The sequence below is a fragment of the Corapipo altera genome, unplaced genomic scaffold, assembly GCF_003945725.1.
Source record: "Corapipo altera isolate COAL_440 unplaced genomic scaffold, ASM394572v1 24b, whole genome shotgun sequence".
Classification (NCBI taxonomy): domain Eukaryota; kingdom Metazoa; phylum Chordata; class Aves; order Passeriformes; family Pipridae; genus Corapipo; species Corapipo altera.
In genome coordinates this window covers 6,722,349-6,748,063 of record NW_020884888.1, presented here as the reverse complement: position 1 = coordinate 6,748,063, position 25,715 = coordinate 6,722,349, and the positions used below count along the sequence as shown (strand labels likewise).

General features: G+C 38.0%; 1 protein-coding gene across 3 annotated transcripts in view; it reads right to left on the bottom strand.

Annotated features, from left to right (window-relative positions):
- The window catches only part of MOCOS (molybdenum cofactor sulfurase), a 211,550-nt gene that overhangs the window by 29,484 nt on the left and 156,351 nt on the right, over positions 1–25,715 (bottom strand). For all 3 annotated transcript variants that reach the window (XM_027643908.1, XM_027643909.1, XM_027643910.1), the window contains 3 exons: positions 24,033–24,232; positions 8,392–8,508; positions 4,663–5,106 (listed from right to left, as the gene is read on the bottom strand). In XM_027643908.1, the coding sequence (XP_027499709.1) occupies positions 4,663–5,106; positions 8,392–8,508; positions 24,033–24,232 (761 nt within the window). The remainder of the gene's footprint in view (positions 1–4,662; positions 5,107–8,391; positions 8,509–24,032; positions 24,233–25,715) is intronic.

Here is a 25,715-nt window from a genome sequence, read left to right as displayed (position 1 = left end):
ACCTTCCACTCAAAATACCTCTGATAGATCCAAAATAATGGCAACTAACTCCATGCTTCACTCTGAGATGCAGCACATGACTTTAGTTAGGTCCTCAGCCCATTTTTCCCCTTCCTTTGGGTATTTGCCATTGTAGTAATAGTCACACATGTGCCCTGCAGTGAGTCCCTGTCCTCTCACGGATGTCCTCTGTACACTGTCAAGTGCTGTATTCCTCACTTTTCAACTTCCTGTATTGTACATGTTACTAGAATCCCAATTAAAAAAAGTTGCAACAACAACTTTTACAACTGTTCTAAACAGTCAGGGCTGGTTTGTTGCTAATACTGACACTGGAGATAAGCATGGAAGAACATACTCATGTCTGTTCCCAGCACTTAGCCTTGAGACCTGTGCAGACCATCTCCTGCTATTATTTCAAAGAGGCTGAAGGAATTGTCATAATTACAAGCAACTGAATAGAGAAGTTCAGACAAAGTCTGCCTGCTCTGCTTTCATCTGACACATGAGAAGAGTGGTTCAACTTGGCTCCCTCCGATTACACCTGAGTTCTCTGCTGAAGACCCAGCAGATACGACATAGGCCGCAAGGACGATCCACATCCCACTAGGATCAGCAGCAGGAGGACAGGCAGGGCACTCAAATGTCACTGAATACTTGTATTCAGGCAACCAATACAGTGCAGTAAAGCAAGTGATGACACTTACTACAAAGTAAAACGACGCAGGTTAGCATATGTGGCAGTGAGCAGTACTGCATTATATAGTTTCTAACATGATTTCCAGAAGCTGTCTGGCTGTCTCTGAGTACTGAGACAAATTAGAAGAGGGAGGACAGAAAGAAAGCAGGGAGACCATGATTTTACTGATAGATGCTAGCATACACCTTCATTACCAGCATGGCAGATGGTGATGCATCCCAGCATCATTCAATATGAGGTTCTCTACCTGTCACAAGCAAGGATCATTGCACAGCACAGACAGTACTTGGCATTGTCCTATCTACTTTAGTCCATTTTTCTTACTGTAAATAAAAATATCCACTGAAAAAACAGTTTGTTGTTGTTTTATTTTTTTTAATTTCAGAATTTTCTTTAAAACATTTTTGGCTGCATTTCTCCCATTTTTCACAGTAATGTCATCATGAAGGCTAGCACAGTTTTTGAACACATTAAAGGAATCACTGAATAGGTTTTAAATTACTTAAGTTTAAAAATGTTAGTGGTCTTACATGTAGTTTATCCATTGATCACCAGGAATTTACATTGTATTTTAAATTACAAGCTAATTTGTCTTCTCTGTTGAGATGCAATTTTTTTGTACTCTGAAATCTCCTGCAATAATAATAAAGTTATTAATGTTTAAAGTCCTAACCTCTTTCACTAGGCACATTGCATTATATAATTATGCAAAATTCAATGACATGAGAGATGTTCATGTTTAAAAATGCATGTTTAAAACAGATTTCTGTGTTGGAAAAGTAGAAGAAAGTGGTCTAGGATAGAGGTTACTCCTGTGCTTCTCCCCATTTAATAAAATAACTGTAGGGAAAAGAAAACACATTTAAGAAGTTGAGTTAGAATATTATGCCCTCTGCTTCCTGCATCATGTGTACAAAACCCATGGAACAACACTGAATAGAGACTGTCCCATGGCCAGGAACACTATAAAATGCTGCAGGAATTATCTGACCTGCAGTGAGCTGATGATCTCCATGCCAAGCTTCATCCTTCCAGCTGCCAAAGCACTCTGCGCTCTCATTTTCTCTGGAGGTCAAGCACCTCTCATACTAAATCACTTAGAATAGAACAGAGAAATCAGAGTTTAGCAGAGGAGGAGATTATGTGACTCTAAAGAGGAGATCAAACAGCTGGGAGTTTGTACTCACATCCTCCTCAAGTTTGTCCTCCTGTCACTAATCATCTGTCCTGCGACCAGCAAGTCAGTGGGCAGATTTCACTGGCAGATGGGCTGGGTCCTGCACACATGGCTAGGTGGAATTTTCCATTGCACATATTATTTTAGGAAAATGCAAGTGATCATGTAGTTACAATAAAGCCTATTTACTGCATGTGCTAAAGGTCTGACCCCCCATACCAGTTGGAGGCCTGCACTTGAACCTACAGATCTATGAGCTTCTGATCTCAAGTATCGAAGTATCACAAGATGAACGAATTTATTACAGCCCAGTATTTAAACTATTTTCATCTTTTCACATCTGCTAGCTTAGAGTTACCCCATAACCGAAAAAAATGGAGATCAAATTGAAAATATTGTTCTCAATTTCCAACAACTACAAAGAATCTAGAGTTATTTTAGATTTAAAACATGAAACTGAATTTCAATTCTTTGATTGCAACCAAAGACTAAGGAAACAACAAGTTACATGATTATTACTTCAGAAGTTTATGAGTTTATTGAAGTAAGGAGATAATATAATGCTAAGTGTGAAGTCTGTATGACAAAGATGACTAAGCGAATGGCAAAGGAATAGTTTTGCATACAATTCAGTCCTTTCAAGATAAAGCCTAGAGATTCTGGTATAATCATTATTTTAGAAGGCAAAATGATTTTCAGGATTTCATTCCCTTTAATTGTGGTGAGGTTTCTCTAGCATATCTTGTTTCAAACTCCAGTGCATGTAGCATGGGTTGTTTTTCCTGCTTCAAGGTGGTTTAGGCTGAAGTTGCAGTAATGATATATATATAGACATATATATAGTGTGTATATATATATATATATATATATATATACATCCACACATATATATATATATATAGTGCAGGTTGGTGCACTCTGCAGTTAGCAATAGCATGGTTATATATATATTTTATTGTCTATTACTTTTTGGCAATACAAGCTCTGACAGTGCTTAGCTAACTTGGCTCTAATGTGTTTGATGTTTTGTCAGAAAAAAAAATGGACTTCAAAAATTACTCTAGGCATGAAAATTAAGCCTCATAATGTAATTGCAGTTTTAATATCTATTTTTAAATTATTCAGATCAGCTAGTGTTAGCTCCACAATCCAGGTTGCCTTGGGTTCCTCTTGTAGTCAATGAAAAGAGATAGAAATATCCAGTAACAATTTATGTTTCCTGCTGCAGATGCCTATTTTATGATAAAATGAATTAGCAGATCTGCATCTCTCACTGCTTACAGAAAAATATGCAACTTTAGAAGCATAAACTGAGGTAAGATGAACCCTGTTTTCACTCTAGGCCCATTAACACATGCCTAGCACAAGAAGTGTGCAAGAGGCGTGGGGATTTTCCCCCTCCATGTAAAATTGCAGTTCTGTCTGTCAGGGGGTAGTACCAGGTTTGTGTGAATTTATCACTCAGAGTCATTTCCCCTCATAGAGCTTGAAGAGAAGAAACCTGGCTCGGCTTGTGGGGAAACATAAGCTTTCTTTCATGCTGAGGTATGTCTTACCTGCTCCTGGGCAAAATCACTTCAAAGCCTTCTTAGCACTGAATGTTGTGGCATGTATCTCACAACACCAGCCTGCATGTTAAAAATAGAATTTAACCCCAAAGGGGCCTGAATAGTGTTACAACTTATTTCAGCAGCTTCTATAGTGGGCTTCTGTAACACAGCTATAAAACCAGCAACACTTAAACAAAGGTTAAAAAATTTTCACATGAAATGGGCAATTAATTTGATTTTCTAAACAGTTTGATCTAGTGGGAGGTTAATTAGGGGTGGAAATTGCTTGTTCAGGTCTCATTTAATGCTCAGGATTGTGTCTCTGAATTAAAGACATCATAAGCCAAATCAAATTTAAGAATACAGATGTTTTGTTGATCATTTAACAGTGTTTAATTGCCCAACCTCTTTTCGCATTAAGAAGAAAAAAAACAACCCAAACATGATCAAATTAGCTGAGAAGCCCTATTTGAAAGGCAGGGGATTTGTCTCTGGCTTTGGTCCCAATTCTCGCTCAGATATGAGACAGTGGCCTACACCAGTAAGTTTTCATAAGAAAAGTTATATCATTATTGACATTCATTAAATCACTTTCCAGTATGGTACTAAGCAGAGTCACATTCCAGGTCATGTGTGGGCCATACACCTATTTCATCATGCACTATTTAAAAAAAAAGTCACTGCTAAGGTGATGATATTATTAACTTTGTAAAAAAGCAATTAAAATCTTCAAAGAGTGCACTTTCAAATAGTGCAGCAACACTTAAATGTCATATTTCTGTTGCAAATGTATTTTTAATGATAACATTTCTTTGTAATGTAAATCAGCTGCCTCTCAATTATAACGTTAATCAAGTTATTTCTCAATTGCTGCCTACCCATCAATGCCTACAAGTCCATCACATGTCATTCTGTAAAAGCATACTAATTACTTGATTATATTTTAGTCAAGTTTTGCAAATCCAACTATTTGCTTCAAGACAGTATACTATGTGCAGATTTGGCTCTCGTGAGGGAGGAGAAAGCAGAAGACATATTTGCACTCTGTAACTTCAGCCTACTTGAAAATCCTTCAAAGTACCCCAACATGCAGGACTTGATCCTAGAAGTTGCAAAAAAGGAGACATGGGTACCCACACACTGCTTCCTAATATCTCATGCACATGGCCAAGACAGGTAAGGAGAAACACTAGGTTGAGCTGAATAAATACTTCAGAATGATTCAAAGCACATACCTCAAATGCAGAGCAGGATTTGATTGGGTAGAGGTAAATGCTGGCAACAGTGATGGGCTTGCCACCTTTCCTACATGTTGGCACTTCAGTCTCAGAAACAGCTGCCCTTATGCTTTCAGCCTCAGTCTCCAGTGGCTGCCAGTTGACGGTTGTCTTTGTTGCAGACAGATTACTCCTGAGTTCTCCATCTGAGATTTGTAGTATTGGAGACAATTCGTCTGCATTGTTAAAGGAAGGGAGGTCATCTGGAACAGACTCTATTGTCAGCTTTGTAACAGACTTGAAAGGAGTCTCAGTGTCCGATTTGGAAAGTCTGGTGGCTATGATAAAATTCAAAAAGGTCTGTGCATCTTCAAAAGAAGACATGTAGCCAAAGGATATTCTCACAGAGCCAGTGGGACGTCCATCAACTAGGTCTATATCATCTCCACAGACATGGCCAGCCTGGTTTGAAACAGGAAAAAAACCAGAGAACTGTGACGACACTTTGCTTTATTTCCCTCTAATTTCACCTAGCTATTAATGAGTGTCTTAATTCTCACCTGAAAAACTTTTGTAAAAAATACAAGGCTAACTCATGAATACAGAGAGAAAATGGAGAAAAAAAATCCCAACTATCTTATGATTTACTCAAATTGAGAGAAGATAATTTTGAGCTGCTTGTCCTATTCTACTCTAAGGAAAGAGATGTTTCTCACAAACATATCAATTATCACAAAAGGGTTGTATGTCCCACGATTGCCTGCTAGCTACAGCAGTCTCCAGGGATATTCCAGTCTCACCTGCGTAGTTCACTGGGGTTTAAACTGGGTTATTATATTCAGATAAGTGCACAAACCATGAGACAGCTGATTTTTATGGGTCAGTTTTCTTGATATTCACTGTCAGAACAGTTCCATTTTATACCACTAGTGGCTTATTTATGGCTTGTGTTAAATAGTCCAAATGACAGACAACTAGTCTGGGATATTAGCAAAGTAGAGACTTGAATCTAGAGCTCAAACATCCAAAGTGATATTCCTTGTCATTGGAATATGCAGCAAATCTCTCTGGCTGATCCAGTCAACACATTGCTTTCAGGATGGAGGGAACTAGCCTTTTCTCTAGCACTTCCTCCTTTGAAGAACACAAATTTCCACTTGCAAAACTTTTGTTGAAAAATCTCTATATTGTCACTTCTATTTGATATGTCTTTCATGCGACACTCTATGGAAACTCTCCCTTAAGAGTAGAAGTTTCTCATACTGCAAGTCAGTCAGTGAGTTCTGCCACTCACCACCAGGGAAGTAAACCAGAGTCCCCCTTTGTTCATCCATCTAATATTAGCTCACCAATGAACATAAGATTTAGTCCTAACTCAGCATCCTATTCCTCTAAGTGCAGCAGCAGTTGTTTTTTTTCCTCAGAATTTAATTTATTTACACATTTCAGTTACATTAAAAATGGATGCATGAATAGTTTATTTTCGTGAGGGGTTGTTTTTAAGTAAAAAATGTCACAGTACAATGAACACAGGTCCCATTTATGCAAAAAGAAATCAAAAAATCTATATCTATGTCAAAGCATGCAATACAGTAGTAAATATTTTAGTGCAGTGTGATGTAGTTTTTATCCTTGACAACAGAGCAGAAGCAATATTTTTGAAATTAGGTTGCATCTGTTAATATACTCTTCTGTAACCGTTCTGCCAAATATTGCTTGATTGACTAAGGAGAGAGTTTCCTGCTGTGCAAACAAGTAAACGAGTTCCTATGTTCATCATGGCTGGGCTTCGCGAACGAAGATTTGGGAAAGGTTCTACCCTACATTTACTACAAGTGCTTTGGTGGCTAAAGAGGCCAATACGAGATAGACAAGATCAGTTGCAAAAGGCACAGCAGAAAGACTCCTTGGATGTATCGGCAGGATACGATTCTTTCCATGTTGTCTTTTCTCTTCGATGGTGATCCTGCGTGCGTTCTCAAAAGCATCAGCAGAGTTATGGATAGCGTGTCTCCAGACCTCCTGATTGGAGGCCAGGGTAGACCAGCAATGAAGATCAATGTGGCCAAAGCTGAGATGTTGCTTCAGGGAGTCCTTGTATCTCCTCTTTGGGGCTCCTCTCTTGCGGCAGCCAGTGGCACGATCTTGGGGAGGTGGTAGTCCTTCATCCTTGAGACGTGTCCTGCCCAACACAGCTGTGTTCTCAGCAACATGGCCTCAATACTCATAAGTGCTGCCTGTTCTAGAACAGATATGTTAGTTCCTATGTAACACGCTAAGGAAACTAACCATGCTTTTCCAGGGACCCTTGAGGACAGAAAGTCTCCCATCACAAGCATTTTATACATGTAAATCTTCATCAGGAAAGGAAGAATACAGTCAGCTTGCTGGGAAAAGATGAAACCGAAGAATATGTGCAAATAATGTGATAAAAAGATGCCCTCCACTACACAGTAATGTTGTCAGTAACTCATCCTGATACTTCTCAAAGAACTGATGGGAATGGAATGTCCCAAAATAATGACTGTATGACTGTATAACCTCATCATACAACTTTTTGCAGTTTAAGTGTCTCTCTATAAAACTTTGGCCTATCTCCATTTAAATGATACAGACTTAAAAGAGGTCACTCACTCCTTAGCAAAATCCTCCTTGTATTAGGACATCTAAGAGCATCGCAGCTGATAATTTGGCATTTTTCACTTCAGCAGAAGGGTAGACCCTTTTTTCCTTTCTCAGAGAAGAGAGCTTCCATGGTAAATCAAAGCACCATTTTGTCAAGGAATGCATTAAAGACCTCCCTGCCTTTAAGAACTTATCAGTCCTGCATGTAAATGTATTTGCAAAAGTTATCTAAATGTCTCTGGGAAATTATGAGGGAGCTATAATATCAGTATAGCCATTAGATTTATTTTTTTTACCTTTTGAATTACACCATTAATACAATTTTTGATTGCTCTGAATTAATTTAGTGTAATTTCAAACTGACAAATATGCAGACAGGAAGCCTCCCCCACTTCACTGTAATACATCCTGCTATAGATCTTTTAATGAGAATTTATGGAAAATATTAGTAATATTGAAAACAGTCTGTACATTCATGTTCTAACAATTACACCAGTGATCTAAGTAGATGTCATCTAAATTTAATGCATTCTCTGAGATTAACTGTATGTTCTCATTTATTGTTTCTTGTCCAATTTGCATACATATTTTAAACTGTAACACCCAACAGCAATAGGCCTACAATGTTTGAACATTATGAAGTACAATTAAGGATACCTAAGGAACAACATGAGATGAATTTTCCAGGAATTTCTGTTCCACAGGAAGTCTGAATTTCATGTTATTCCAAATCAGAACAAGTACAATTTCCTATTTTCCAATGAAATAAGCAACAAATACTTCCTTGGGTCCATCAAATGATTTTGTTTCAACACCTAATTTCAATGAATTGAATTTCAGTTAATTTAGTTCTTTAACATGGCAGGTGAGTCAAAAAGTCAGAGACAGCAACTCAAATTTACCTTCATTCCTAAAAGTCACAGCGACTTTAAAACCATGGAACAGGATGCACTTACTTTATCTTTTAAATACTTTTTTTTTACACAGAGGCAGATTTTCTGCTCCACTTCAAACCTCCCACCTTCAGGAAATTCAGAAATGATAGTCAGAAGCTGTCTTCTGGGTCACTGAGTATTTTCCACGGACAATATATCTATCAAGTAATCACACTGAGAAACTAACCTGCAGGTTCCTTTGGATGTCCTCATTGCTTATATCCAAATGCATCTGGCAAGCTCCTGTGTTACAGAAGCAACCCGTGCGGACATGTATGTTGTGGAGACTGGCCATCTTGTCCACCTTCCCAATTCAGCAGTAGATATGGGAGCAGAATGAAAAATAAACATTTCAAAATTGTGGTCAACAAGATACAATGTTTTAAAGGTAGAAATCAATGAAGGTAAATGATGTCTCTAAATTATTAACAACTTACTGTAGCTTTTACCATTCCCATATAGATTTAGGAGTTTTCAGCTCTGTTATTTCAGCTAGAAGAAAACAGTCGTAGAAGCAGAAATGCTTACCCTGGCATTGCAAGACTACTACATACAAAACACACACAAACAGGGCATATAGGTTCAGGTCATGATCCTGTAAATGCCAAAACATTTGCTTAATTTTAAACCTGTGAACAGCTTTATTCGCATCAGTAGTGTTAATTACAGACCTTCAGCAAAGTGTCACTTGGTGTCTTGACAGAATCATCACCTACAACTTCTTCTGCGGAGACTGAAGAGAGGCCTGGGGCACCTTTTCAGTTAGCTAAAGAAAACTGTTCTCTGGTGATCTGAAACTGCAATCCTCATTACATAAACTGACAGTATCTATGGGATTTTGGAACACAAGTGCTGGAAGGATTGGCCTGTCAGTAGGCAATAACATCTGACATAAAAGACAGCGAACTAGAATGCCTCCTTAAGTCTTGCACATACAACCACCAAGTCCACCAAGTCCCTGGTGCATTTTCCCCTTGTGCTATGCTGTTTGGTGTTATACCATTTCTCTATTGCCCACTAAATAATGAATAGGCAGAAATACAGTACTTGACGACAAACTGGCATGAATGGGAAGGAATGAAAACAATGTGTAAAGAGAACAGAAGCACATGTCCATGTGTGCTTCAGAAGGAGATGCATATTATGGGAAGACGGTACTGCAGAGGATACGGATTGTCAGGGTTTCATAGCACAGCTAAGAAACAAGGGAAGCACACCACAGGGATCCTCTTAGCACAGCTAAGAAACCATGGAAGCTCACTGCAGGGAACTGCAAATGCTTTATATTGATTTCAAAATGCAACAACAGCAGTTGGTAAGGTTAGCTGAGCTGCCACCAGATATTTCTTAGACAAAAAATGATGAACATTTCTGATCAGGACTGACAGAAAGGACAGTCAAATGCATGAAATCTGACATGTCCTACCTCTACCACAGACTTCCAGAACAATCTTGCACAAGTTGCACCCTCTGTGCTTTTGCTTCTTTTCTACAAAATGGAATGCTGAGACCTCCAAGAATAACCATGTTGCAGACTGAGGGGACCCCACTCTATCAGTGACAGAATCCTCGCAGAAAGCTTGGGCTTAGCTGCATGCAGAGTGACAGCTCAGCCTAGAAGTGCAGGAATGGAAGTGTCAACCACCTCATACTAACCACTTCCCTAACTTTGAGCTCATGCTTTATCTGTTTGAGGTATCAATTCAACCTAGGTAAATATTCAATCTAGCTTTTCTGGCCGGTTTAATTCCTATTGGCTTTTATTATTTTTTACGTAAATTCCCTCTGTACAGGATAGTGGCCCAATATATACATAGCAAATACTTTCTGGTATAATTTAGTCTATCTTCTGTCTCAACATCATCAATATTTTGATGTCAGTCTATCTTCTGACATCTCCAAGTTTAACTGTCTAAGACACCAAGCACTTTTAAATTCACTATCTTGGCAGCTTGAAAAGCCAAGACTTCTTCCAGAACTTACTCTGTGCTGAAATAATTCAACCTAAATAGTATTTAGCTCTTGGGGGTTTTTTTTGGTTTCTTTTTTACGTGTGGAGCACAAGGTTCTCCCTACAAAAATGTGCTGTATATACAGTAGAAATTCTACATTGCTGTAGTGCACAAGTTCTCAAGTTCACACTTACGTATGTTCAGCACCACTAGTTCAGTTCAAAATGGTTTGGTTCTCCAACAGAGATACAATCAAAATAACTCCATGTATGCAGACTTGGAAAGCAGAGAAAAGAATCAGTCTCAAGATCTCTATTCATAATTAATGCCTTGGAGAATATCCTGTGTTGAAAGCATGCTTCTCAAACTGAAGCTACAGTAAAAGGCATCTATTGAGAAAGACTGTTGTGGTGTCCCTAGCTTTGTTTTGTCATAAGAGTTCAATCTGGGAACAGTGACATTTTCTTGATGTCTTTTTTCCTTTAGATGAGAAAAGTTGTCAACCTGCCATAACATAGTTTGTCATGGTGCTGGTGACTCGTGGGCGGATCTATCATTCTGTTAATGATGACAAGCAAGGAAAAAATCATGACAGACACTTCACTACTGAAATCGTACAGTGTTTGGGTTTATTTACTTAGTATACAAAAAGCTTTAAAATATACAATCTTTTTATTATTAATACTTTTTTGAAGAAACATTGCTGGGGTAGCCCAAGTGTAGGTAGTGTAATGAAGTTTCCATGACACAACTTCAAGAAATTGCAAATGAGATTTTCTTTTCAAATTTTTTTTAAATTTTGGCAAATAAATAATTACTATTCCTTAGGGATTGGTAATTTCATTCTAGCCAAGCAACCTAATACTCTTCTACAGTAATACTTTAATTGTTGTATACATTAATCTGTACAGTAGACAAGGTTTATTGATACATTGAAACATATGATCATTAAAGGAATATGGGAATTGCGATTCAGGATGTCCTGGGTTACGCAAAAATTCAGGTATCCACTTTTTATCTTATCCCTAAATATGTCTACTAATTTGGACTGTGATGGGAACTTGAGATAAGGGTGGTAGTATTATCCTAGGAGAAGAATGTATCCACAAGTGTGAAAGCCTGGAATACTGTTGACTGAGACAATCCAGGTGCAAGCTGATGATGTGTAAAGTAGCAACCCAAGTGCTGAGGGTGTGCACACCTCAGGCTACAAGCTGGGTGTTGTGTCTCTGCCCTTACACAAATGACTCAGCTGTAATAACTCCCCTGTGAGGAAGCATCAGGACAATTCACACATGGCCTGAAGATATTCATCTCTGCTGATGGACCTTAATAGATCCATAACAGGCAGCTGTAATATCTCAGAAGGTGTCAAAGACTCCTTTGATCCTGTGATCCAGTATTACATCATCTAGTGTAGAAATCCCTGCTCCAGAGGAGGTACTGGGTGCATTCCCAGTTAGCCTAAGCCAAATAAAAGACCACACTTGAACTTTACTCAACACTGGGTTGTCTTCCCTTCCACACAGGGCTCATCCTTACAACCCGGGGCTTCTACCACCACCGTGATGGATCTGAACTACGACTACAATGTCAACAGGACTACAGCCACCGCTTCACCCAACAGAGGTTGCAGCAGCCAGGTCTTGTTGCTGAACCCAGCAGGTGTCTTGCGGGTCCTTCCAGCCATCTGGGGGCACCTTCAGCCCTGCTCAAACTGCCTGTACCAGCACTGCAGCCTCAATCCAGCAGTGACTCTCCAGCTGTTCCTGCCAGATTTTCTGGGTGCAGGGGAGGCAAACCATATGGAAAGGTGACCATCTTGTCTCTGTCCCTTTGCCATGTGTGTGTTTTCCAGGTGGGGGAGGCTGGCCACCACCTTGATTTGATCTGCTGGGGGGGGCTTGGGAAGTTTCTCCTCATTGGTTGGTTTAACCCAGTTTTATCACTATTGTTATTAACGTTTCTTCTTGGTAAAGAGTAATTTTTTCACTTACATCCAGGCATATTTGGTGGCTCTGTACTGGAGAAATTCAGGGCATTGAATCCAAGGGAGGAGGCTTCTGCCCAAGACCTCTGTCCCTCCAAATTGTCTCAAACCGAGACACAAGAGAACAAAGATAAGTTATGCATAGCTTTAGTATTAACTGAACTTCATTATCACCAATGTGATAATGTATGCAGGTCTTGGGAATGTGATGTACATATTGGAAACAATGACACTACATAAAGAATCAGTAAAGGTGGTGCTGCAAAATGTCTGTCCCTTGCATGCATGTTTGGCTTTCCCTTGGACATATGTTTTGATTTCTTCTTCTTTAGCTTCACCCTAGAAATATGCTACTTGGGCAGTTAATTTAATATCTCTCTGCAGTGCTACCACATAGTAAACAAATAGAACATAAAACATCTGTTACAGTTATTCCAATGAAGAAAAGCTTACTTAAATAAAGCACATCTTTAAAATTGCCATAAGGAGCAATAATGGATATTGAGTTCAGAGTTATGAAATACAGAATGTTGCTTGCAGCTCTGTCTGTAACAGTGGTAGCTGACTTTTGGGAACCAGTAATACATTCATCAGTGAAGGCACAGAAGCATGAATGGTACCAGTGGTAAGTACACAGTTTAATGTACTCATATTGTCAGTTTTGGTGATTCCCTGGGTATGATATTTGGAACTGTTGGGCCTTAGTCTTTCAGAGCTTAAAGGCAACAATTAAATTGCAAAACACATGCAGAAATCTTGCAGTATTTTTACTGATTTCAGTCAATGAAGACATGATAATTAAGACATCACTACGTAAGTCCCTTCTGCCTCTCGGAGCCCCTTGACATTCATTACTTTTTCTGAAGCTCTTTACTGTGGGCCTGGTCCTGTATGGTGCCTCACACCCCAACACTTCTGATGTCACATAATCTTGACTTTTGACAAGCAAAAGGTGCTTTTCACACTTCCAAGCCATGGTCTTCAATTCCAATAAAGATACGTTAATAAAGCTCGCCCAAACCAATTTTTTAAAACAGTTGTTTTTTTCTCAGTGAGCTTTCTTTTAGTGTTGTCAGATTGATCAAATGTTAACATTTGGAGTTTCTTTCATAGTTCCTTACCTGATAAATACAAATTTTTTTTTCATATAAAAAATATTGGAGAGCTTTTCGCCCTCCTCGTTTTAATGCATTACCTTACAGCAGTCCCCTCTTGAATATCCAGTATTCTAGTTGACACCCAGCAGCTGGAAAGCTCTGAAAATAAATGAGCTTCTGGTGTGTTCTGCTTTCTCATTCCGTGTCAAACAGCTGCACCGGTGCCTTTTCTGCTTTTGCTAAATGGCTGACTTCTGCTACCCATTTACTTCAGGGCCTCTGGGACAGTCAGCTGAAAGGTGTAAGCTTTTCTCTGGTTTCAGGTTTCATTGAAAAAAGTGTGAGAATGATACTTGCTGTAGGAATATATATACTAAGTGAGAGTAACTGTTTACAAACAGCACATAATTTTGCATTATTCCTAATCAACTAAGACTTTCACTAAGAATGATGATTTGTTTAGAAACCCTTGCTGAAGTTATTCCCATAGGATACAATTCTGTAGTTCTTATTCAAGCAAATACTTCTTATTTGTGTAAGTTATTTTACTAAGTAGCACAAGAATTATTCCAATGAATAAAGAAACTTTTTGTAATACACTACAAAGTGTCCTGAAAAAAACCAAACATGTCAGTCAATACTGGTAGGTACTGTCCTTCAGGAACTGGGATTGGGACTTCTCATTCTATTTTCAACAGTGTCCAAATATCAGAGCACTTTGTATGTCTGATGGATTTGCTCATTACAAGAATTTCACTGCACACCACTGATGGCTGGTTATAAAACAGGCTTCATGACGTTGTTCTCCACATCCACTGGTAAATTAATTCACTGATTCATGGCATGGAATTGGAAAGAAAGTAAGCTAGCTCTTTCTGTCATCCAGCATTTGACTGTGAAATGCTGTTGCTGAAGCAAATGCATACTTAATCTTGTTTAATACAATTTAATAAAAAGTAGGTCAGAAAAAAAATCAGCACTTGTTTCCAAATCATTGGGGGGGGAGCATTTTAGTTGAGTTACAGTATCATTAAACTGTTTTAACTGCGTGGTTTCCTGAAACAAAGGCATTTTTTCCCATCTCAGGGAAATAATTTCCACCTGGGCAGGTTCCCTCAGTATTGATGAATCTGATCCTCTCCTCGGTTTTGAGTCTCTAGTTGTTGAGATAGGTTTAAGCTAACTGAAGAGTGGATGTAAATCTCTCTTTAGTCTACATCTATTCATCACTTACTCTGAACAAAATCTCCTTGGTAGAAGGCAGTTAAGTAATAGACAGAGATATTGAAATTTACTGAAATTTTCAAATTCAGTGTCCTAATAGTGTAAATGCTAGCTTATTTGGAACCTTGCAGTTGATGTGATAATTTTCTCTGCTAGTTTTAAAGACAATCAAATACCAGGTAAGATTGCATGGGAGAGAAGCAGCCTCGAAATGACAGCATAATTCAGAATGTGTGAGTTGCCACTCTGCAGGAATTCTCACTTGGAAGATGCGAAATACATAGCAAACTGCAGATCCTCCATGCTTAAAGGAGTGACAATAACTTTACATTTCTGACAACCAGAAGCCAAAAGATTTGGGGATGAGGTGGCTCATCCCCAAAGAATGAAAGGGAAGAAATGAAATACAGACTTTTTACTGCACGATCTCACATTTCATCTGTTTATTTTTTCCAGCAGTACATGCAGTGAATTAAGGCATGGACTATTTGAAACATGTAAACTTCATGACTCCAAAATCCAGCTGTTTGAAACTGAACAAGCTGATGAGTAGGCTAAACACCTTGATTTTGTTTCTTTGATTCTTTGTCTCAATGGCCATAGGTCTTTCCAATCAATCACTTTTTTTTTTTTTCAGTTCAAACTGCATTAATTGACAATGAAAATCTGGTTTGCTATAGTGACATCACGAAAAGGATGGATTCCAGGAAGAAAAGAAAACAAAAGGAACTCAAGCCCTCTGTGGTTTCCTACCTCTGACTTCAGCAGAGTGACTGTGAGTCATAGGAAAAGGTTCATATCTCTACATCCCATTGAGTATTCCCAGCTATTTTGTAGGCTAAAGGCTTTTGGTTGAACTACTGCTAGTCAGAGATGTTGAAGCCAGAGGAAAACCACACAGAAGAAGACTTAGCTATAACTCATATCAAGAGAGATAAAAGGGAATGTAGCAGACTAACATAAGTAGAAAGAATGCCTAGGAATTAAAATGTGCAGTGCATGATACTAAGAGTCTAGTGACATAGATTTGTGTCCCAGTCAAAATCTTTTCCACCTTTTCCTCCCTTTAAATTGCTTAAATTCTGTTCTGTCTGTATTTATCCCCTGAAAATGGGGTTGTAAGGTTAAAATCCCATGATGGACCATGTTAAAATATTACTTTAATTATGGCCATACAGGGTCCTATACAGTATTGGGAGAGAGGGTAAGGGCAGGAAGATGCAAGCAAGGTAATAGAGAAGGTGGGGCCAGGCTCCCTTTGTCTTCAAAGGGTTCAGATGGTGGACTGAAACCAGACACTGCATGCATTCAAAGGCTGCTGATCTGCTTTTACCGAGATGAAGGAAAAGGGAATCCAGTGAAAACTGCCAAAAGTGCAGTCCTTTTGCTACTGCCATGTGGTTTCTTTTTATATTTCTCCCATGTGATGAGGTCTATAGATTAGAGCCACAGTTTGGCCCTGCTACTAAACAGAAAATATTTAGCCTCCCTCATTCATCTGAGATTCTTTCATCCGAACAACTATGAGCATCTTTCTTTTATCTCCTTTTGTTTCCTTAGCAACATGTAAGGACACTCCAGAGAAGCAGTGTTAGGCAACACCTTCAGTCTAGGCTTTCACAAAGCTTTCTAACTTTCATCAGCTCTGATGAGCAGTTTAATAGTAGGCAATTTCGAGCATACTAACTCACATGTGTCTTTGTCTCCAGCAAGGAGATATTACAAAAAGCAACTCAGCTTATACTCTGTCACTACTACCTCAGCAAGAAGAGAGCTTCATTACCAACTAACTACTACCAACAACATTCATCACATTAAGCCTCTGAAGTACAGCACTTCCTTATGTTCAGTCACTGATTCCCTACTTAGATCAATGAAATTGCCTCCTGTATTGTGAGCTCCTTTTTGTGTTTGAGCACCCAGTCCCATGTAACCAAAGCAAAGATCCAGACTGTAATGATTTCTTTCCAGTTTGAAGCAATAAGGTGCCATTTATTGACAAGACAGTGTGGTTTGCTGCATTGCTGCTATCTCCCTGCTTCAAGACATTCATAGTACAATTGAAAACTAATTGGAAGCAAGGAAATCAGTGGATGTTCAACAGGAATCTTCATAACAATATTTTTATCTTTATAATCCTGTTTGTATTCTATTGTGCAGGTCCATCTGCCATCCCTGGCTTCCTGAAATCAATGGCTAAATCCATAGCTAAAATCAATAGCGAGTAATCACCTCAGCAATTTTTAGGTAGCTATTGGGAAGACAGCCAAAAATCCCATTAAGCAAGTTAGAGAACACTTTTCTTTCCCTGAGTCATCAAAATTAATATAATGAGTGGTTATGCTTCTAAAAGCATTAGTGTAACTAGCTCAGAGTCATATGGCCACCACTGCAAAGGCATTCTTAGCTGGAATTAACAAATGCTGTATTTCCATTTTCTGTGGCCCAGATGAAAAAAAGCTGCACATGTCACTTGCAAAACTGAATGATTGTTTCACAAGAAAGTGAAAAGAAACTGATGGAAAAGAGAAGAAAGGATTAAATTTGAAGAACAACAAAGATCTCTTGCTTAGTAACTTCCTATGAAAATTTATTTCACATAGATTAAATGAAATAGAAAGTATCCCTCCTCATTTCTTAACAGCTACCCACTTTCTCCTGTAGAGATATGGTATGAATTTCAAAAAAGTACTGGCAGCTACCATCAGGCTTCAGGCTCTGGTCAGTAGTCTGATCCAATTGACCCGGTAGCAACTTTCTGTGCCTGTGAAATACCGTAGCTCCTTTTTTCCCCCCACTTTTCTAATTCTCATCTTGTCATTGCACTAATTCCATACCTATACACCACATGTACACTGAGCTGGAACTGATCTACTAGTGAAACCAAGAGTATTGTCTAAGACACAAACAGCAAGTATTTCAAGAAATCTACCCACTTCGGGTATGACATGGTCCCTTTTATCATGTAACGACTAGCAGTGATATGAATATGTATTGAACCAGCTGTGTGTATATAGAAGTGTATCCGCCACTTGATATCTGAAGATTTGCCAGTATTTAACATATCTTCTCTCTACTCCTGTGAGGTTAGAATAAGTGGGGAAGACAGACATTGAATCCCTCAAGGTGACACTGAAAGCCTATAGCAGAAGTCAGGCATTTCACCTGGCCATTGCCAGGTCCTGGTTGTGTATCTAAGTCCAGCTGAAACAACTCATTAAGATAGTACCTAAGGAATAGGAAGGTCTTAAGAGAACATCATGACACTGAAGCAGAGAAAGTGTACTTTCAGTATGAAAGTGCTTTCAGAGCTGGCTGTCACCATGTTATTTACCTAGAATAACCTACTTTTATGTGCATTTCCCAACCTGTCTCACATCACTTTGTCCTGTGTTACTTTTGTTTTTAGACCTGTCCAAATACAAACAGATGGAATAACTTCTACCTGCACATACTGCTCTGTTTCTTCCCTGGTCACTTCTTTACCATACAACACTGTTTGAGGCTGTTTGTTCAACTCTTCTGCCACCTTGGATGTCTGGAATCCTCTTTGGTTCTCCTTTCCTGCCCAAACTGGTGTCTCTTTCTTTGCCCAGTCCATGTAATAATGGACTTCAACTGTACTGTGAGAAATTTAGGTTAATTGCTAGGAAATATTTTGTAGTACTGAATGTAGCTGAATTCCAGAACAAAATGCCTCTGGAGGCTGCAGGAAAGTTCAAGTAAAGATGACCATGCAATCCTAAGATCTATTTTTCCCCCTCCACATCTTCTCAAACCACAGGGATGAATTCAGCTTGGATGCTAAGCTGCTTACAAGGCAATTCACTAACATAGGATGCTTTGGATGCAGAAGGATAAATGGGGTTAAAAACAAAACAAAACTTCTTTTGTTTATTGGAGGAATCTCATTCTGGTTTTGTCCTCTTCTTATACTCCTAGCATGTACTGAGGGCAGAAAGAGGTTACCAGGGAACAGAAGGTGTCACAGTGAGTGACTGGATGTAAGTGATTCAGGGCCACACATTCTGATGGAAGACACTGATCTTCACTTCAGAATGATAGAAAGCAAAGGAAGGAATGGAAAAAAACAACGGTGTGTCATTGAGTTGATCCTTACATTAATTTAAGGGCGGTTGAGATAGAGAAAGGTGAGTGAGACAGCGGGCACATGCCATAATAAGAGCAGTTATCAAATTGCATTATAGATTTATGCTGAAGGGACACACACTAGAAGTTATCTGCTGAGAAATGTTGATTTTTTTCTTTTAATTGAGAAATGGGTGAAGAAAGTAAGTTCAAAGCCTAGACCTCCCTTCTCTCTATCTGGATTGATGAGAGTGAGCCAGGACATGCTAATGTAGGCTCCTAGACAAAACTGATTATAACCTTTGCAAGCAGGGTTCTCAGTCTAGAGAGGCAAAACTCATCCATATGCAACACTGCAGAAGAGTCTTCCTTAGGCAAACCAAAATGTTTACATTCTCTATCTTTGGCAGCTGATTCCTGTTTTAGCAGCTTGTCTATCACACACAAGTGCAAAGTGGTAGGCAAGAAGGCTGAGACTGCTAATGGACTGATGCTCATTCCCTTCCTGACAGGATTTTTAGGAGACATGCAAGCATATATACATATACCAAGACACTTTTGCAGGTGAGCCAATCACAAGTTACTCCTACTTAGGTTCAGGCTCCAAGTAAAGGAGGCAGTATGAAAAAACAGAACAGGTATGGGTGCTGGTAATCCACAGATGAAATGTGAAATTATGGCCATTTTTCAAAAGGCAACTATGATGGTTTGCTGACTTTTTAAAGCCTGTTAGGTACAGGAGAAGAAAAAAAATATTATCTCCGAACAGCAGAGAGAAAAAAGAAAAAGTTTGATAAGGGAAGGGCTATTTTTCATTTGGGGCAGAAAACACTGAACTGGAAGGTGTGACTGGCTAAGAGCCCTCCAGTGCATGCAATTCAACAAATGTTTCAGGTGAAATTCCATCTGCCCATCTGTGCCTCTTACCCCCTTCCCCTCTTCCAGTTCCATACTTACTTTACAGAACAAAATGTGAAAGGATTATAAAATTACTCTGCAATTATCTACTGAATGTACAAAGAACATTTCACAGGTCTCTGTTCCCTATCAAAGAGAAAAAATTTATAAATAATATTAGCACAAAAGGTGCTAATAGCAGACATAGTGTTGTTTTTTTTTTACATCTGCAAATGGAAGAGAACGTTCAACAACATTTGCACTTTGACCCAAGTTAGAAGAAATCTACTTTTTGTATGTGTGTATGATTGATGTTTCAAATCAATGTTGTTTCCTTACACCTCTTTGGTATTCAAACCAGGCTGGAACCTTGTAGAGTCCTGTGCAAGGTTTTGATAAAAAAGATGGCCAAGATGCAAACTGAAGCTGAGTCACTGCTGTCAGTGTTCCAGAGGTTGGAAGGATATGGGGATGTATGAACACATGACATTCATGTATGCTAAAGGCTGCAGACACTCATTGTTAATAAATGAGCTAATGATGATTCTGTGTGAAAAGTCTGCAGTATTAGCTCACCACCAAGCATATAAGTAATGCCATTTTTTGTGACATCACAAATCTCCTTTAGTATCTAGGTCTAGTTGCTTCTCTTTTTCTGGTAGCCTCACAGGGAAGCAGAAGACTGACAGCTTGCTGCTTTAATGTCAGCTCTGCTGCTTCCATCCTGTAGCACTGAGTTAGCTGAGGTCCTTCATCTCTAGCCCTGCACCTTCACACCTTTCCAAATCATCAGTCTCTCATCTGTCCATACGTCATTAGCAGCAAAAACTATAATGCTGGAGAATTATCTATTCTTAGCTTGACAAGTATATACATGAACACGCCGTTTGGCAAAAAGGCCATCTTTATGTCCTGGGCCTGTCAAGTACTCATCTTAATTTAACCCCTGTTCATAACTGGGGCTTTTTGGTGCTGCAGTGCAAATAAACACATACCAAAATGACAGGCGTGCTGCTGCAGAGGACAGGCAGCTTCTGTGAAAAGAATACAGATGTCCTCCTAAGTAATTTCAAGAAGAAATTACTACCAACAGTAGTCTATGAGACACCTTTACTGACGGAAACAATTTTCATCGGAATTATTTGGTGCAGCTCAAAGGAGGAAATTTAATGCAGTTTTAATGCTCAAAGACAAGAGGTTTATGGAAATTTCAAAAGCGTAGTAATTTTATTTCTAAATAAAGAAATGTTTAATGAAAAATCTGAAGAAAAACCAAAGCCTTGGAGTGACTATTGATGTTTAGAGTCTGCAAGTCCCTCTTCTTTAATTGTTTTAATTGTCATTTAGAGAAAATAACTAAACTAGTAATTAAACTGTTAGTTCAACCAATGATATACATAGTGTGCAACGCAAGTTTATTCCAAGTATAATATTCTAAAACAGTGTTATCCTTTATCAATAACAAAGGAACATGTAAAGGAAAAATAATAGCAATTCAACTAACTTCCATAATTATTTCAGTCCCACCCTATCACATCTTTACATCCAAATATTCTATATCATATATACTGGGACAAGAGGCTGTAAAAATTGCTGCCACCCCTAAGAGTGTAAGCATGGTATGGCTCTTTGTGTATCTCACTTTAATGAAATGCTTTCCTTTGATCTTCACCTGCAATGGTGGTTTTACTCAATGATGAACCTAAGATTGTGGCTCTTTCCTGTTGATGTAATTGACCCCATGTATGTAATTCAAGAATGTTTGTGTTTAGTGGCACAACCTTGTTAGCTATGGTAATTAAACCCTGATAACACTTAGAAATGGATTTCAATCATATGAGCAGGTAAGAATAGCTTTCCTCCCCATTGCTACACAGATGAAAGACATAATTTTTTCTCAGTTTTCATTTTTCAACAGTGGTGTTAAATGTCATGTATTTCACTACACGCCTTTCACATCCTAAATATCTTGGGCTTAGTTCAGAGTTTTGAATATCATGCCAATTATGTAAATCTTGAGGTTTAAATGTAAGCTTGGTATCCTCTGAAGACAGTGTCTACTTATGAAGTCGTTCTTGCCAATCTCAAATGTTCCAAATAAACTGCTGCAAGCATAATATTTTCTCTGGAATCAGTTAGTCATATTGTCCTTTTCAAGCTACCAAATGTTAATGTCTAGTCACACTGTGCCTTATAATAGGCAATGGGCACATACCAATTGCTTGTCAGAAAGACAAATAGAACTGGTTTGATGCCTGGTTATAAGTAATTAATTATAGGTGGAATATCATCCATAAAAGAATAGGACATTCTGCCATTTCTCTTTTAATATACTAGCTGAAAAACAACCTGAGTCATTAATTGGTGTCCACTAGTATTAGGCATGTCAGATAGAAACACCATCCAATTTTCCCTTCATTAAAAATTCCCAAAAATGTTTTCTGGGAGCCTTCTGAAACTGTGTTCTTCTAACTCCATTAGATTGCATTTGTAGACTACCCAGTAAATCCACATAAATGTGCAGACCACAGACGACCAAACTAGAGGACACTATTTCACTTCCAAAACATTAATGAAAGTAATGGATTTAACTTTGATTTGAATAAACCTATCTAATTTTAGAGATGCATAGAGGTATAAAGATGGGATTGTATATTGTTATTTCAATGAAGCTTACTTTCTGATGTATGTATTTTCTTTGTAATCACAAAGAAGAAGTAGTAAAGATTTTTCTCCCCCATAACTTGTATAGGATGTCTATGAAAGAATTTCATTCCATGATAAAGACAATTATATATACATCACACATACTGTAGCTTGGGAAAAAATAATGCTGCTGCTTGTTAATTTCTAAAAGTCATTAAATTGCACATTGTTTTAATTAAACAGAATAATCTAAAAGACACTGCATACGCCAGAAATTACTAGAACCTGGTGAACTGTAAAATTCAGATAATAGAGATCAATAAAGAAGCTTTTTATGAGCAGCCACTGGAGCAAACAGGCACAGTAGAGGCCTAAGACTATAAAAGAATTTTTTCTTTGAGGGTACAGTTGAGTTTAAAAAAGTGAAACAGGGATGAGCCATTTTTACTAAGAAATTGTGAAAATCAGAAGTCAAAATAAAGGCTTTGGTTTTAACCAAAGAACAGAAGCAACATCAAAGCATTTGCCGAGTGTTTTACAAACGCAGTTGTGTTAATATCTCCAGAACATTGCCATACATCTTCAAGATTGCCTAAATGGCTTATTCACTCCTAAAATGTGGAATGCTTTGAAATGAAATGTGGTGAACATTTGTCACTATTTGGTAGCACTTTCTGAAAAAAGATGTATGTTAAGAAGAGCATCTTGAGTACTGTATATGTTTGCTCATCCCATGTTCATCAGTACGGTAAATGCCTTAAAAAAATGTAAAACTCCACACTGACAGGCTACCAAGTAACTGCTTCAATTCTGTTTTCCCTTGTGTATATAAGGATCTCTTCTTGTATTCTCATAGACATGTCTCCATGTTCCACTCATTATCCCATTCTTCTCCTCTCTGGCAGAATAGTGTTAAACACCTTTTGCAGCACACCCATTCTTTCCCCAATGGTCCAGAATTATCAGCTCCAGGAGTAATGTAGCTCTGCCACTACTGCTGGCAGAGGGGGGTAACTCCCAAGACAGATGTTATTGGCAGTTACTCAGTTATTGACAGCTTTTAAAAAATTAAAGCCATACACTTGAACTTGACTTGTGGGCTTATTCAATCATCAGCCAATGAAAAGAAAAGAAGAATTAAGCAAAACTAGAGCTCTGTGGTTTTTCTGACTTCTGTTGATGAGCAAGTGAGCTACTCCATCCTACAGGACCCACTGCCTACATGGTGCACAGCCATACACACAATTATGGTCATACACCATTACCTCTCTACTGAAAGGAAAAAAGTTTAATGAAGTTTTATCTCAAAGATACTTGGTACACCTGATAGATAAAGGCTAGAAAAAACTACTGGGAAAGACAGCATTTAAGGATTTTCTGAGCTTGAATCTCACTCTTTACACTGATCATTTAACTTTATTTCATGCTTCTTCAGGAATATTACAAGAATGTAATTATCAGAACTGAAGGGAAAAGAGAACTCCTCTTTCATTGGTGACTGCAATATTCTGAAATATGATTTCACTTGTATGTCAAATCTCCAAGGCAGTCTCTTTATCAGCTTTTCCAGACTTGGTCTTCAATTCCCAATTTTGAGTACTCAAGAGAAGGAAGCCAACAAGAAATCAAACTGCCTAGTCAATATATCCTGTTAAAACAGCCCACTTCCAAACTTCCTACTTGTGGAGTATTAAATCTGTAAGATATTGCCTTTGGCTATTATGTACTTTTTATTGTGCTAGCACCATTTATTGGATTTTATTTCTGCTGTAAAAATGGTGTGTATATATGGTGCAGAACTACGAAGAAACAAACCCAAAACCTCAGTAGGGAGTACTATGAATAAAATATTTCTTTTAGGATAAAGAACAATATTGTGAATATGCTTAAAATACAATCATAACACTCAAGTTAAAACAAGAGAAAAACATACCTGTGAAAAGCCGAGCACTTCTCCGTTTTCATCGAGCACGTTAAAATTAATGATTGGACCCTGGACATCAGGACTGCTGAAGTCTGTATCACTGTAAATATGAACTACAGGAGCCCCATTGGCATATTTTAAGTTAGAAAGCACAGTATAGGTGTAGTGAGCTAATGTAAAGGTATGCTCTTTTATTTTCTCCATTCCACCTACAAAAGAAAAGTGCACGTACATGTCAGATGCATTATTTTTATGGCAATGTAAAAATAGGATGGTTTTTCAGAATGGTGTAGCTGTAAGGTAATTAGCATGAAATTGGTAGGTTTGTGTTTCTTTAAATGCTTATACAATTTGCAAATGTTTCTTTCCTCATATAGAAGTTTCAGAAGTACTGTTGCACCAAGGATTTATCTATAATTAATCTACTGTAGAAAGCTAGAGTTACAGTGAAATGAATTCACATTAATTACGAGATTTTTAGTTCCAGTCTATACATAAAACTAAGATATTTTGGCACAAATTAATTGAAAAGCAAGTTTTTCTCCGGATCTAACTCTGGAGATCGTGGGAAGGAGACATCAATCCTAACACAGTACAGAAAGCAAACTGCTATGTCTAAGATAAAATAATAAAATTCTAAAAGTAATGAAAAAGTAAAAATGTAACTCTTCAAGGAATTTACTTGAATAATGAAGAATTATTCTTCCAAGACTGTACTTTTTTCATAAAAAGGAAATATGTGGTTGTTTGGGTTTTTTTTTCCCCCCTCTACACTGAGTAGTTTGGAAAACAGAATTGTAGAGAATTCCTGACATCTCTGCTCTCTGAAGAGAGGTTGTGTCTTTGCTAGATGTCCCTATTGAAGTGGTTTCTATTATGCACATTATGCATTGCGCTATGGTGGGCTTACGTCACGTAGAAAAAAACCCAAAATAAAGAAACATTTCCTCAAAGACCTCTTGAAGTAGAACAGCATTTTTCTGCCTGGGTTTTAGACTCAGAGTATTTTCTGTAATGCTGAGCATCCTATTTGAGGTACATGAGGATTTCTGTAACTAAAAAGATGTTTGACATTTTATTTTACTTTTTTTCTTTTTAAACTATGAATCTTACAGTTACTTTTGTGCATGCCACTTTTATATCTGAGTATCTGAAAACTTCTACAGTCTGATACAACCACCCTTCCTAATTTGCTTGTTGACTTTTGTGCCTTTTTTCATAAATAGACTGTGTCATTTATGAATGTATATAAAGGAAAAAAAAAAATCTTTCTCCAGATATACAGAAGAATTGCACTGATGTCTGTTATTTCACTTTTCTTCGAGTTTCTGTATTATGTGTTATCTCCTTTAGATAAGCTAGAAGAACAGACAGTAAAAGACTAGATATAAGGTGGAAGCACATTTTTGGTGCTAAATAAAGAGGAATAAGATATTTAATGAGACACTAGTATGCAAAGCACTTGCAAGGAACCATGCCAGAAGCTAATCAGTACAATTTCTAGATGTTAGCCACAGTAAACTTGGCAAGCATCTCTAGAACATTTTGGTCTGAAAGATGATTTGTATTTTCAGAGTCTTTGAGAATAAAAGATTGCCTAGTCAGAGACATCCCAGTCATTGTTTGGTAGAAGTTAAGGGTCTTGAAACAGTAAAAAGGAAAACCAAAATCACATACACACAAAAGTTATTT